The sequence below is a fragment of the Leopardus geoffroyi genome, chromosome A2 (genome assembly GCF_018350155.1).
Source record: "Leopardus geoffroyi isolate Oge1 chromosome A2, O.geoffroyi_Oge1_pat1.0, whole genome shotgun sequence".
NCBI lineage: Eukaryota > Metazoa > Chordata > Mammalia > Carnivora > Felidae > Leopardus > Leopardus geoffroyi.
In genome coordinates, this window is record NC_059331.1 from 59,312,448 (window position 1) to 59,325,408 (window position 12,961).

Here is a 12,961-nt window from a genome sequence, read left to right on the forward strand (position 1 = left end):
TGACCTGAGCTCAGGTCACGGTCTTGCAGTTTGTGGGTTTGAGCCCCGCATTGGGCTCTGTGCTGACAGCTCAGAGCCTGGAGACTGCTTCAGATTCTGTCTCCCTCTCTCTGCCCCTTCCCCGCTCATGCTCTGTCTCTCTCTCTCAAAAATAAATATTTAAAACAATTTTTAAAAATGAAGATGTGGTATGCATATACAATGGAATATTACGCAGCCATAAAAAGAATGACATCTTGACATTTGCAATAACATGCATGGAGCTAGAGAATATAACGCTAAAGCAAAATAAGCCACAGAAAGACAAATACCATATGATTTCACTCATGGGGAATTTAAGAAACAAAACAAATGAACAAAGGGGAAAAAAAAGGAGACAAACCAAAAAAAACAGACGCTTAACTGTAGAGAACAAACATCAGTTTACCAGAAGGGAGTTGGGAGGGGGGAGGGGGGAGGGGGGGGCGGCAGAGGATGAATGAAATAAATCAGGGGGATTAAGGGATTAAAGGGTACAGTTGTTGTGAGGAGTGATAGGTGGTGTATGGAACTGTAAAATCACTATATTATACAGTCGAAACTAATATAACACTGTATGTGGACTAATTGGAATTAAAATAAAAACCTAAAGTAAAAAGATCATCTTTCCTGAAGACGGTTTTATTTCTTCACACTTTTCCTATGATCGGGACATCTACCCTCACTGAGGTATGTATCTATCTTTAAGGTTGTTTGAGGGGGCCGGTGGAGATTACGAGGCAAGGAAAGTCCTCCACAGGGGGCAACCCAGGGCGGCATCAGGGAGACTGGGAAGCCATCCCCATATGTGCAAACGAAATGGATAATGAGGATGGGCGGTTTGACCTCTAACCTCTCCGGAAGGTCAAGCGACTCCCCTACGGCTAGGGTAGCGGCCTAGTTCGCATGCACTGGGCGGTGCCGGGGGCGTGGCGTGGCCTGCCGGGGGCGTGGCGGCGCCGGGGGCGTGGCGGCGCCGGGGGCGTGGCGTGGCCTGCCGGGGGCGGGGCGGCGCCGGGGGCGGGGCGGCGCGAGCGGCGGTCAGGCTAACTTGTGGCCAGTCCGTGGCGTGGGCGGTGTTCACGGTTCCCCCTTTCCAGGCCCGGTTCTGGCGCCGCCGCCAGCCTCTCGGTCCCTGAGCAAGTCCGGCCAGGCCGGGAGCGACACCGAGGCCCTGGCGCAACCACCGCCACCACCGCCGCCGCGGGCGCAGACCTCGCCGGGGCCGGTGAAGGTGGGCACCGCCCCCAACCGCCGCCTGGGCAGCGTCCGCGGAGTGCTTGTGTCTTCGCCGCCGGGGCGCCGCGCCCGCCTGTCGTCTCCCGGCACCGGCCGCTCGTCTTCCGAGGCCCGCGAGGAGCTGCGGCGCCGCCTCTTGGGCCTAATCGAGGGTAACCGAGTGATGATCTTCAGCAAGAGTTACTGTCCGCACTGCACGCGGGTAGGCGGGGCGGGGGCGGGGCCGGCGGGTTGGGGGGTCGGGCCGGCTGGCTGCTGGGGGCGTGGGAGCTCGGGGGAAGCAGGGTCTCCCGGGGTCCAGGCAGCTCATCCCTTCCGCGACCCTGCGGACAGAGCGCCAGCCGGTTCGGCCCTTGGACGGGAGCCGGGATGCCGCGCGCGGTCTCGGCGGTGGTGGTGACAGGCCCTGTGGCTTGGTCCCTTTGGCACCGCGGGAGGGACGGCCACGCGGCCGACCTCCTAGACTCCGGGCCTGGGAGTCAATACTTGTTCTCGGGACTCGGCCTGTGGTTCTTCTCCTGGCGGTTAGCCTGACGTTGGCTTCTTTATCAAGAGCTTATTTGGAGAGATAAAGGCATTTCCACAAACTTTTTGCTTGGTGAAAGGGTGGTGTGGGGAGAGGCCAGGACGTGGGAGTAGACTAAAGCTGGATTCAGATCCCACTTCCTAACTGCGTGACCTTGACCAGGTTACAGAACCCCACCTAACCTTGGTTGTCACATCTTGTTAAACGAACATCAGGAAGGGTGCGAGGATGGTAGCAGGTGATGGGTAATTTCAGCTGTCTTGCCCACTGCCTTAACTTTCGTTGGGCTAGCTGGGAATACAGCATTGTTTTTCTGGGCACATTTGTTTTTAGTGGAAAAATGACCCGTGTAGAAACGAACCCAAGTGAGAGAAACCCATCTGTACAAACAGGGACTTTCAGTACTTTGAACTGCATATTATCAAAAAGTTGAAATAATAATACATGGAATATGAAAAAACATAAACTATTAGGTTAGGTTTATCAAATTATAAGCTACGTTTTTCAGGTTTATTTTCAGGTTTACATTGCCTTATATTGTTTCATAAAACATGTACATCATGCATATACATCTTAAAGGATAATGAAACACTTGTGTTTTGGAAACCTTGGATGCCTCTTCCTCCTTACTGCTAACCTTAAAAATAAAACCGCCCGTTGGGGCGCCTGGGTGGCGCAGTCGGTTAAGCGTCCGACTTCAGCCAGGTCACGATCTCGCGGTCCGTGAGTTCGAGCCCCCCATCGGGCTCTGGGCTGATGGCTCAGAGCCTGGAGCCTGTTTCCGACTCTGTGTCTCCCTCTCTCTCTGCCCCTCCCCCGTTCATGCTCTGTCTCTCTCTGTCCCAAAAATAAATAAACGTTGAAAACCGTCCGCGGCGCCTGGGTGGCTCCGACTTCAGTTCAGGTTGTGATCTCGTGGTTTTCCAGTTCGAGCCCCGGGTTGGGCTCTACTGACAGCTCAGAGCCTGGAGCCTGCTTCGGATTCTGTTTCCCTCTCTTTCTGCCCCTCCCCTGCTCATGCGCGCTCTCTCTCGCTATCGCTTGCGCGCGCCTCTCTCTCTCTCTCTCTCTCTCTCTCTCTCTCTCTCTCTCGTGCTCTCCCTGTCAAGAATAAATAAACAGTAAACAAATGGTCTTGGGCACCTGGGTGACTCTGTCAGTTAAGCGTCCAACTTCAGCTCAGGTCATGATCTCACAGCTCCTGAGTTTGAGCCCCAAGTCTGGCTGACAGCTCAGAGCCTCGAGCCTGCTTCAGATTCTGTGTCTCCCTCTCTCTCTGACCCTCCCCCATTCATGCTCTGTCTCTCTCTGTCTCAAAAATAAATAAACGTTAAAAAAAAAATAAATAAAAAAAAGAAGAGCAGAATTACAGTCCAGGACAAGCAAACTACCATGAAACCACAGGCAAAACCATAGGCAAATCTGGGGGCGCCTGGGTGGCGCAGTCGGTTAAGCGTCCGACTTCAGCCAGGTCATGATCTCACGGTCTGTGAGTTCGAGCCCCGCGTCGGGCTCTGGGCTGATGGCTCAGAGCCTGGAGCCTGTTTCCGATTCTGTGTCTCCCTCTCTCTCTGCCCCTCCCCCGTTCATGCTCTGTCTCTCTGTCTCAAAAATAAATAAACGTTGAAAAAAAAAAAATTTAAAAAAAACCATAGGCAAATCTGAACAGAGGAGAGGGCTGCTTTTTTATAGAGGAAGGGGGAGATTGGCAGGGCCATTGTAAACAAAAAGTCCTCTGGGGTAAACTGGGGGTTCCGAGCATGATGGCTTTTCACTGGCTGTACGGCTAGGCTGTTCCCTGGGGCTGAGAAAGGCTTTTTTCTTTCTGCTGGGGTAGTGATAGTATCTGAGCAATATCCTTCTCCTTCTTGTTGGGGTTTGCAATTGATGGGGAGTGGTAGGGTGTGAGAGCTATCCCTCCTGAACCCCCCAACTACATTTTAGTGAGGTTTCCCTTTATTAACATACTCCTCCCTCCCCCTCCAGCCCACCCCCACTGGGGTTTACCACTGTCCAAAATTCCTTGCTTTGCTTTACAGTTTTCCCCAATACATGTATATCCTTAAATGATATTTTGTTGCATTTGGCTTGTTTTGGTACTTTATGAAAGTAGAAATCATACATATGTATTATTTTGCAGTTTTCCTCTCAGCAGTTATGTTTTAGAGATTCATGCGTGTTAGTATCTGCAGCTGTGGTTTGTTAATTTTCATATCTGTAATCCTTAGGATGAATCATACCACATTTTATTGATTGTGCTGTGTCTAGTATTTTGCTCTTGAAAACAGTACAGCTGTGCCTTTTCTTGCAAGTAAGCTATGTGCAAGTATGTAACACTTTATCTTAGAGTAGGTATCTTGAAGCTGACCTTGCCTAAGTGACTCCAAGACGTTTTTCCAAGTGATTATACCGCTGGCAGTATATAACTGTTACCCTTGTTCTAAGTTCTTGCCAACTGTTGAGACATTTAATGATCGCCATTTTGGCAGTTATGAAATGGTAGTTTTCTGTGGCTTTAATTTTCAATTTCCCCAATAAGGTAAACATCTTCTCATGTGTTTACAGGTCATTTGGGTTTCCTCTCTATGAAATTCACATCTCATGCTTATTTCTCTGTCAGGTGTTTATTTTTGTTCTGATTCATAGCTGTTCTTTGTATATTTTGGGTGCTGATCCTTTGGATATATGTGTTGGCAGTCTCCCAGATTTGACTTTTCTTTTCATTCTGATTGTGAGATTTTTCAGCTAACTGAAATTTGCCAAGTTTAATGTAGTTGAGTCTGTCACTTCTTTTTCCTTTGTGCTTTTTGTATCATCTTTAAGAAACCTGTTTCTACCTCCGAGGTCATAAAGATACTCTCCTGTTTTAGCTCCTGAAAGTTTTGGAGCATGCTTCTGACACCTTCTCACACCTTTATTCTACCTGTACTTGATGCTGATGATGTGAGTGGAGATCCAGTTTGGTTTTCTTCTTTATGACTTACCAGATAATCACTGTTTCATTTATTGGAGAGTCCATCCTTTCTGTTCTACTTTGTTGTTGTTGTTGCTTTAATGTTTATGTATCTTTGAGAGAGAGAGAGAGAGAGAGAGAGAGAGAGCGAGCGCATGAGCGGGGGAGAGGCAGAGAGAGAGACACACACACAGAATCGGAAGCAGGCTCCAGGCTCTGAGCTGTCAGCACAGAGCCTGACGCAGGGCTCGAAGTTGTGAACCGTGAGATCATGACCTGAGCTGAAGTCAGAGGCTTACCCAACTGAACCACCCAGGCGTCCCCTTTCTGTGCTACTTTGAATGCTCACTCATCATGACCATCACATTCTTCTGTATGCATTGATCTGTTTCCAGGCGTTGCCTTCTATCTCTGCTCTTTTTAAGTTGTCCTTTGGAGCTTATAAAAGGGCCAAGTGATCAGAAAGGTACCTGTCCACTGTTGTATCACTGGGGCCTAGAATAGTGTCAGGCATGTAACGTGCATTGAATAAATAAATGGTCTTAGATCATTCTAGTCGAACCTTTGCTGAGGAAGAAAATCTTAGGACAAATGATCCTGCATCCTGTGTTTATCAACACTTCCAATAATGTGGCAACTAGTTTCAGTCTCATTACATAATTGTATAGCTCTGATTGTTAGATTTTTTTTTAGAACTTGAGCCAATTGGGGGTCCTGGGTGGCTCAGTCCTTTGAGCTTCTGACTTCGGCTCAGGTCCTGATCTCATAGTTTGTGAGTTTCAGCCCCACTTTGGGCTCTGTGCTGACAGATCAGAGCCTGGAGCTGCTTCGGATTCTGTGTTTCCTTCTCTCTCTCTGCCCCTCCTCTGCTCATGCTCTGTCTCTCTCATAAAAAACATTAAAAAAAAAAAAAAAAAAGGAAATCTGCTTTTACTTGAATGATCGATCTTCTGGTATTTTCTCTCAGCGTTTTTCTTACCTGGCCAGGCAGCCCACTTTTTTTTTTATTATTATTATTTTAAACTTTTTTTTTTTCAACGTTTATTTATTTTTGGGACAGAGAGAGACAGAGCATGAACGGGGGAGGGGCAGAGAGAGAGGGAGACACAGAATCTGAAGCAGGCTCCAGGCTCTGAGGTGTCAGCACAGAGCCTGGCGCAGGGCTCGAACCCAGGAACTGTGAGATCATGACCTGAGCAAAGTCGGATGCTTAACTGACTGAGCCACCCAGGTGCCCCCAGCCCATTTTCTTTATGTACTCATATCATTTATCTGTATACTTGACCCTTCACTAATTTGATTGTACAAAAGTTTGACTATGAACCTTTGAAATGTATCACCCCAAATTGGACACCTTATTCAACATCTGTGTGGAATCAAGCGGAGAGGTTTCTTCCTTGATTGGGCCACTAATATTATTCAATAAGCATTATGGGAGCTTAGTGTTGTGGAAACACAAAAATGAATAAACTGAGAACTCATAGTCCAATGAGCAGTAATCAGCCAGCTCTCCTGTCCTGCAAGAAGTGACTGGAAAAAAAAAAAAAGGGAATGAGAGGCAAAGATAATCGCTTGTGTGGCAGATCGGAAAATTTTCAGGAAATTGTATGTAAGCTGTTTCTTGAGAGATACATTGGATATCTTTAGGTAAAAAAGAACATCTAGCCAAAGAATTAGTATAAGCAAAAGTAGGAGATGCTGAAATGAAAATAGTGTGTGGCTGAACGGAGGGGATATGATAGGAATCAGGAGAGTAATTGGAAAATGGCTGGAAATTTACACTTAAAGTCATATTTAGGAGACCTTAAAGTGCTCCTAGGTAAGCGTGGACTTAATGATGTGGGCAGAGTCATCTCAGACTTTTGAGAAGAGGAGTGAAGAGGTCTGTCATTTGAAATCTGGCAATGGTATGAAGAGTAGACTGTGGAAACAGCTAGATGAGTGGAGACGTTACTGTTAGGATAATGGCCCAAACTAGAGTGGAAAAAACGCCCTGATTTTTTTTTTAAGTTTATTTATTTTTTTTGAGAGAGAGAGAGAGAAAGAGAGCATGCACACACATGAGTGGTGGAGGGACAGAGAGAGAGGGAGAGAGAGAGAATCCCAACCAGGCTCCGCATTACCAGCTGGGAGCCGGACACAGGGCTCAAACTCACAACCTGTGAGATTACGGCCTGAGCTGAAACCAAGAGTCAGATGCTTAACTGACAGAGCCACCTGGGTGCCCCACAGAAGCACCCTGAGGTTTTAAACTTCTTCCCCAAATTAACTTTAAGCCATGTTTCCCCAGTCCTGAATCCATATGTTTGTGTGTTAAAATTTCATACATCCGTTGTCAGCTTTGTGGGGGGCAGTAACATATATATAACATAAATTTTACTGTTTTAACCATTACTGTGCAACCATCATCACTGCCATCTGTCCACAGAACCTGTTTCATCTTCCCCAGCTAAATTCTTCATTCCCTTTCCCATCGAGCCCCGGAAACCACCATTCTGTTTTCGTCTCCACGAATTGAACCACTCTAGTTGCCTCATATAAGTGACATCATGCAAGATATGCCTTCTTGTGACTCACTTATTTCACTGAGCACAGTATCCTCAAAGTTCCTCCACGTTGTAGCCTGAGAGAATTTCTTTTCTGAATAATCCATTATATGTGTTCCTCCAGTGACAGATACTTGGGTCGCTTCCACCTTTAGGCCATTGTGAATGTTGCTGTTGTTAACAGGGGTGTACAAATTGATGTTTGAGTCCCTCCTTAGAGTTCTTTTGGGTATATACGCGGAGATGGGAATTGCTGTATCGTGTATATGGTAGTTCAATTTTTAATTTTTGAGGAACTACCACGCTGTTTTCCGTAGTGGTCACACCATTTCACATTTCCACCAACAGTTTCCAGTTTCTCCAAATCCTTGCCAACACTTGTTATTTTCTGTTTTTTTGTTTTGTTTTGTTTTTGTTTTGATAATAGTTATCCTAATGGGCACAAAGTGGCATCTCATTGTGGTTTTGATTTGCATTTCCCTGATGGCTATCTTTTCACGTCCTTATTGGCCGTTTGATAATGGCTAATATCTTCTCTGGAGAAATGTCAATTCAAGTGCTGTGTCAAGTTTTTAAATTGAGTTATTTGTTGTTGACTTTTAGGAGTTCTCTATATACTGTAGATGTGAATCCCTTACAAGGTGTGTGATTTGCAAGTGGAACTCAACAGTTTCCTCCGTTGATAGTGTCCTATGATGCACAAAAGTTTTTAATTTTCATGAGATCCAATTTGTCTGTTTTCTTTGTTCCCTGTGCCTTTCGTATCATATTGAAAGAATCATTGCCAAATCCAGTGTTGTAAGGCTTTTGCCTTATGTTTTCTTCTAAGAAGGTTTATAGTTTTAGCTCTCATGTTTATGTCTTTGATCCATTTTGAGTTAATCTTTGTGGTGTTAGGTAAGGCTCCAACTTCGTTCTTTTGCATGCTGGATATCCATCCAGTTTTCTCAGCACCATTTGTTGAAAAGACTGTCCTTTCCTCATTAAATGGTCTTGGCACCCTTGTCAAAAAGTCATTGAACCTTATATGTGAGACTTTATTTCTGAAATTCCTGTTTTCTTCTGTTGATCTGTATGTCTGTGTTTATATGCCAGTATGGTACTGTTTTGGTTACAGTAAGTTTGTAGCAGTTTTTGAAATCAGGGAGTGTGAGACCTCCAACTTTATTCCTTTTCAAGGTGTTTTTGACTCTTCAGGTTTCCCTTGAGATTCTGTATGAATTTTAGGATGGATTTGTCTATTTTTGCAAAATTTGTTTTTGGGGTTTTGATAGAGATTACACTAAATATGTAGATTGTTGTAGCTAGTGCTAGCAATGTAAAGTCTTCTATTCCATGAACATGGGATTTCTTTCCATTTATCGGTGTCTAATTCTTTCAGCAACAGATAGCTGTCAGAGTATAAGTCTTTGCCTCCTTCCTGAGTTTATTCCTAAGTATGCTTCTTTATGCTATTGTAAGTGGAGTTTTTGTCTTAATTTCTCTTTTAGATTGTTCGTTGTTAGTATGTAGAAAAGCAACTGATTTTTTTGCTGTTGATTTTGTATTCTGCAACTTTGCTGAATTTATTAACAGTTCTTGGGTACAGTCATTAGGGTTTTATACGTATAAGTAATCATTGAACAGAGAGAGTTTTACTTCTTTTCCAATTTTGATGCCTTTTATTTCTTTTTTTTTTTTTCCTTATTTCTCTGGCTGGGATTTCTAGTACTGCATTGAATAGAGGTGGTGAAAGCGGGCATTCTTGTTTTGCCCCTCATCTTAGAGGAAATGCTTTCAATCTTTCACCGTCAAGTTTGGTATTATCTGTGGGCTTTTCGTATATGGTCTTCAGCATGTTGAGGTAGTTTTTTTTATTCTTAGTTTTTTTGAGTGTTTTTGTCATGAAAAAGATGTTGAATTTTCTTAAATGCTGTATCTGTATTCATTGAGATGATTGTGTAGTTTCTTTCCTTCATTCTGTTAATGTGGTGTATTATGTTGATCTGTGTTTACATGTTGAACCATACGTACATTCTAGGAATAAATCCCACTTGGCCATGGTATATAATACTTTTAATATACTGTTGAATTTTTATTGCTATTATTTTGTTGAGGATTTTTGCATCACTAGTCATCAGGGTCTGTGGTTTTCTCGTAGTGTCTTTGTCTGGCTTTGGTATCAGTGTAATGGTGCATTAACCTTAGAGGGAGCTTAGAAGTGTACCCTCTTCAATGTTTTGGAAGAGTTTGAGGAGGATTGGTGTTTCTTCTTCTTTGTATGTTTGGTAGAATTCACCAGCGAAGCCATCTAGTCCTGGGCTTTTCTTTGTTGGGAGGCTTTTGATTGCAGGTTCAGTCTCCTTACTAATTATAGGTCTATTTCCATTCACTATTCATGATTCAGTCTTAGGAAATTGTGTGTTTCTAGGAATTTATAGATTTCATGTAGATTATCTAATTTGTAATGTACAGTTGTTCATAGTACTCTCTTGTAATTCTTTTTCTTTCTGTAAAAACAGTAGTATTGCTCTTTCAATTCTGATGTTAGTTATTTGAGTCCTCTCTGTTTTTTCCTTAGTCATTGTAGCTAAAGTTATATCAATTTTGTGGATCTTCTCAAAGAACCGATTCTTGGTTTTGTTGATTTCCTCTATTGTTTTTCTATTCTCTATTTTCTATTCTCTATTTTGTTTATCTCTATTTTGTTTATCTTTATGTCATTTCCTCCCCATTGCTAGCTTGGAGTTTAGTTATACTCTCTAGTTTCTTAAATTGTACAGTTAGATTATTAAGATATTTCCTCTTGGGGTGACTGGGTGGCTCAGTTGGCTGAGCATCTGACTCTTGATTTAGTCTTAGGTCGTGATCCCAGGGTCATGGGATAAAGCCCCACATTGGGCTCTGCACTGAGTGTGGAGCTTCCTTAAGATTCTCTCTTTCTCTCCCTCTGCCCCTCTCCCACACTTGCACTTTCTCTCTCTCTCTCTCTCTCTCTCTTGCTAAAATCAATAAAAACAAAATAAAAAAGATATTCTCTCTTTCTTAATATAAGCATTTACAGCTATAAATTTTCCTTTAATCACTATTTTCACTGGGTCCCATAAATTTTACTGTTTTATTCGGTATGTTGTATGTTCCTTTGAGAAGATGTTCTCTAATTTCCCTTGTGATTTCTTCATTGACCCATTGTTTAAGAATGTATTGGTTTAATTTCCACGTATTTGTGGACCTTCTGGTTTTCTTTCTGCTATTGATATTTAGTTTCATTCTACAATGATCAAAACAGATACTTTTTATGATTTCATTTTTTTTTTCTTAATTAAGACTTGTTTTGTGGCCTAGCATATGGTCTACCCTGGAGAATGTTCCATGTGTACTTGAGATGTGTATTCTGCCTATCTTGGATTCAGTATTTCGTAATATGTCTATGAAGTCCATTTGGTCTACAGTGTTCTTCAGTCCTCTGATTCCTTATTGATCTTTTGTCTCGTTGTTCTATCTAGTTTTGAAAGTGGAATATTAAAGTCTCTTACTATAATTATAATTCTGTCCATTTCTATCTTCAGTTTGTTTAGGGTTTGCATCATATATTTGAAGCTCTGATGTTTGGTGGATACGTTTTTATAATTGTTACATCATCTTGGCATATTAACTCTTTTATCCTTATATGATGTTTAAAAAAATTTTTTTAATGTTTATTTTTGAGAGAGAGAGGGAGGGACAAAGCGCAGGCAAGGGAGGAGCAGAGAGAGAGGGAGACACAGAATCTGAAGCAGAGCTATCAGCACAGAGCCCAACACAGGGCTTGAACCCACAAACTGCAAGATCATTACCTGAGCTGAAGTCAGATGCTTAACCAACTGAGCCACCCAGGTGCCCCTATGATGTCTTTTTTAGTCTGTTATAACAGTTTTGATTTAAAGTTTATTTTGTCTTATATCAGTGTAGCCATCCCTGCTCTCTTTTGGTTACTATTTAATGGAATATCTTTTCTGTCTTTTTTTTTTTTTTTCAACGTTTATTTATTTTTGGGACAGAGAGAGACAGAGCATGAATGGGGGAGGGGCAGAGAGAGAGGGAGACACAGAATCGGAAACAGGCTCCAGGCTCTGAGCCATCAGCCCAGAGCCCGACGCGGGGCTCGAACTCACGGACCGTGAGATCGTGACCTGGCTGAAGTCGGACGCTTAACCGACTGCGCCACCCAGGCGCCCCTCTTTTCTGTCTTTTTACTTTGAATTTATGTATGTCCTTAGCTCTAAAGTGAGTCTCTTCTAGACAGCATGATATTGGATCTTGTCTTTTTATCCAGTCTGACAGTCTTTGTCTTTTGATTAGAGAGTTTAATCCATTTATATTTAAAGTAATTATTGTTAGGGAAGGACTTTTGCCATTGTATTTGTTTTCTGGATAACTCACAGGTTTTTTGTCCATTCTTTTCTTTCTGACAGTCTTCTTTTGTGTTCAGTTGATTTTTTTGTAGTGACATTTCTCATGTCCATTTGTGTATATTTGCTAGATATTTTTGTGGCTACCATGGGGATTATATATAACATCCTAAAGGTATTACCTGTTTTAAACTGATAGCAACTTAACTTCGCCACACACAAAAACTCTGCTCCTTGGTAGTTCTGCCTCTTTTTACATTGTTAGTGTCACAGATTACATCTTTATATATATGTATCCATTACTATAGATTTATAGTTATTTTTATGCTATTGGGTTTTTTTTTTTAAACCTTATAGAAGAGTAAGAAAATGTACTTATGAGGGCACCTGGGTGGTTCAGTCAGTTAAGTGTCTGACTCTTGGTTTCCATTCGGGTCATAGTCTCACAGTTCATGGGACTGAGCCCCATGTTGGGCTCTGTGCTGATAGCATGGAGCCTGCTTGGGATTCTCTCTCTCTGCCTCTCCCCTCTCATGCTCATGCTTGCTCTCTCTCTGAAAATAATAAACATTAAAAAAATGTAATTATGAACTAAAATCATAATAACACTTGTTTGTATATTTGTCCATATGTTTAGCTTTACTGGAGAATTTTGCGTCTTCATATGGCTTTGAATTTCCAAATAACATTGTTTCATTTCAACTTGAAGGACTTTCTTTAGCATTTCTTGTAGGGCAGGCCTAGTATTAATACTACCTCAATTTTTGTTTATCTGGGAAAGTCTTAATTTCTCCCCTCATATTTAAAAAAACCTTTTTTTTTAATGTTTATTTATTTCTGAGAGAGACAGTGTGAGCTGGCAAAGGGCAGAGAGAGAGGGAGACACAGAACTCAAGCAGGCTCCAGGCTCTGAGCTGTCAGCATTGAGCCTGATGCAGGGCTCAAACCTGCAAACCATGAGATCATGACTCTAGCCGAAGTTGGATGCTCAACCGACTGAGCCTCCCAGGTGCCCCTCCCCTCATATTTGAAGGATTGGGTTTTTTTGTTTGTGTTGTTGGTTTGTTGGTTTGTGGTCAGACATAGAATCCTTCGTTGATGGTTTTTTCCTTTTAACACTTTATTTCATCCCTCTGCCTCTGGACTACAAGGTTTTGACTGAAAAGTCCACCAATAATCTTAGGAGGATTCCTTGTACTTGTTACTTGTAAGTTACGTTGCTCTTGGTACTTTCAATATCATCTCCTTGTCTTTGTCTTTCAAGAGTTTGATTACAGTGTTTCTTGGTTTGGGTCTTTTTGGGCTTTTC

The 12,961-nt window shown here is 42.8% G+C and overlaps 1 protein-coding gene across 1 annotated transcript in view; it reads left to right on the plus strand.

Annotated features, from left to right (window-relative positions):
* Positions 1-1,303: 1,303 nt before the first annotated feature.
* The window catches only part of TXNRD3 (thioredoxin reductase 3), a 69,628-nt gene continuing 57,970 nt past the window's right edge, over positions 1,304-12,961 (plus strand). Inside the window, exon 1 of the mRNA XM_045494040.1 lies at positions 1,304-1,459. Within this exon, the coding sequence (XP_045349996.1) occupies positions 1,421-1,459 (39 nt within the window). The 5' untranslated portion in view covers positions 1,304-1,420. The remainder of the gene's footprint in view (positions 1,460-12,961) is intronic.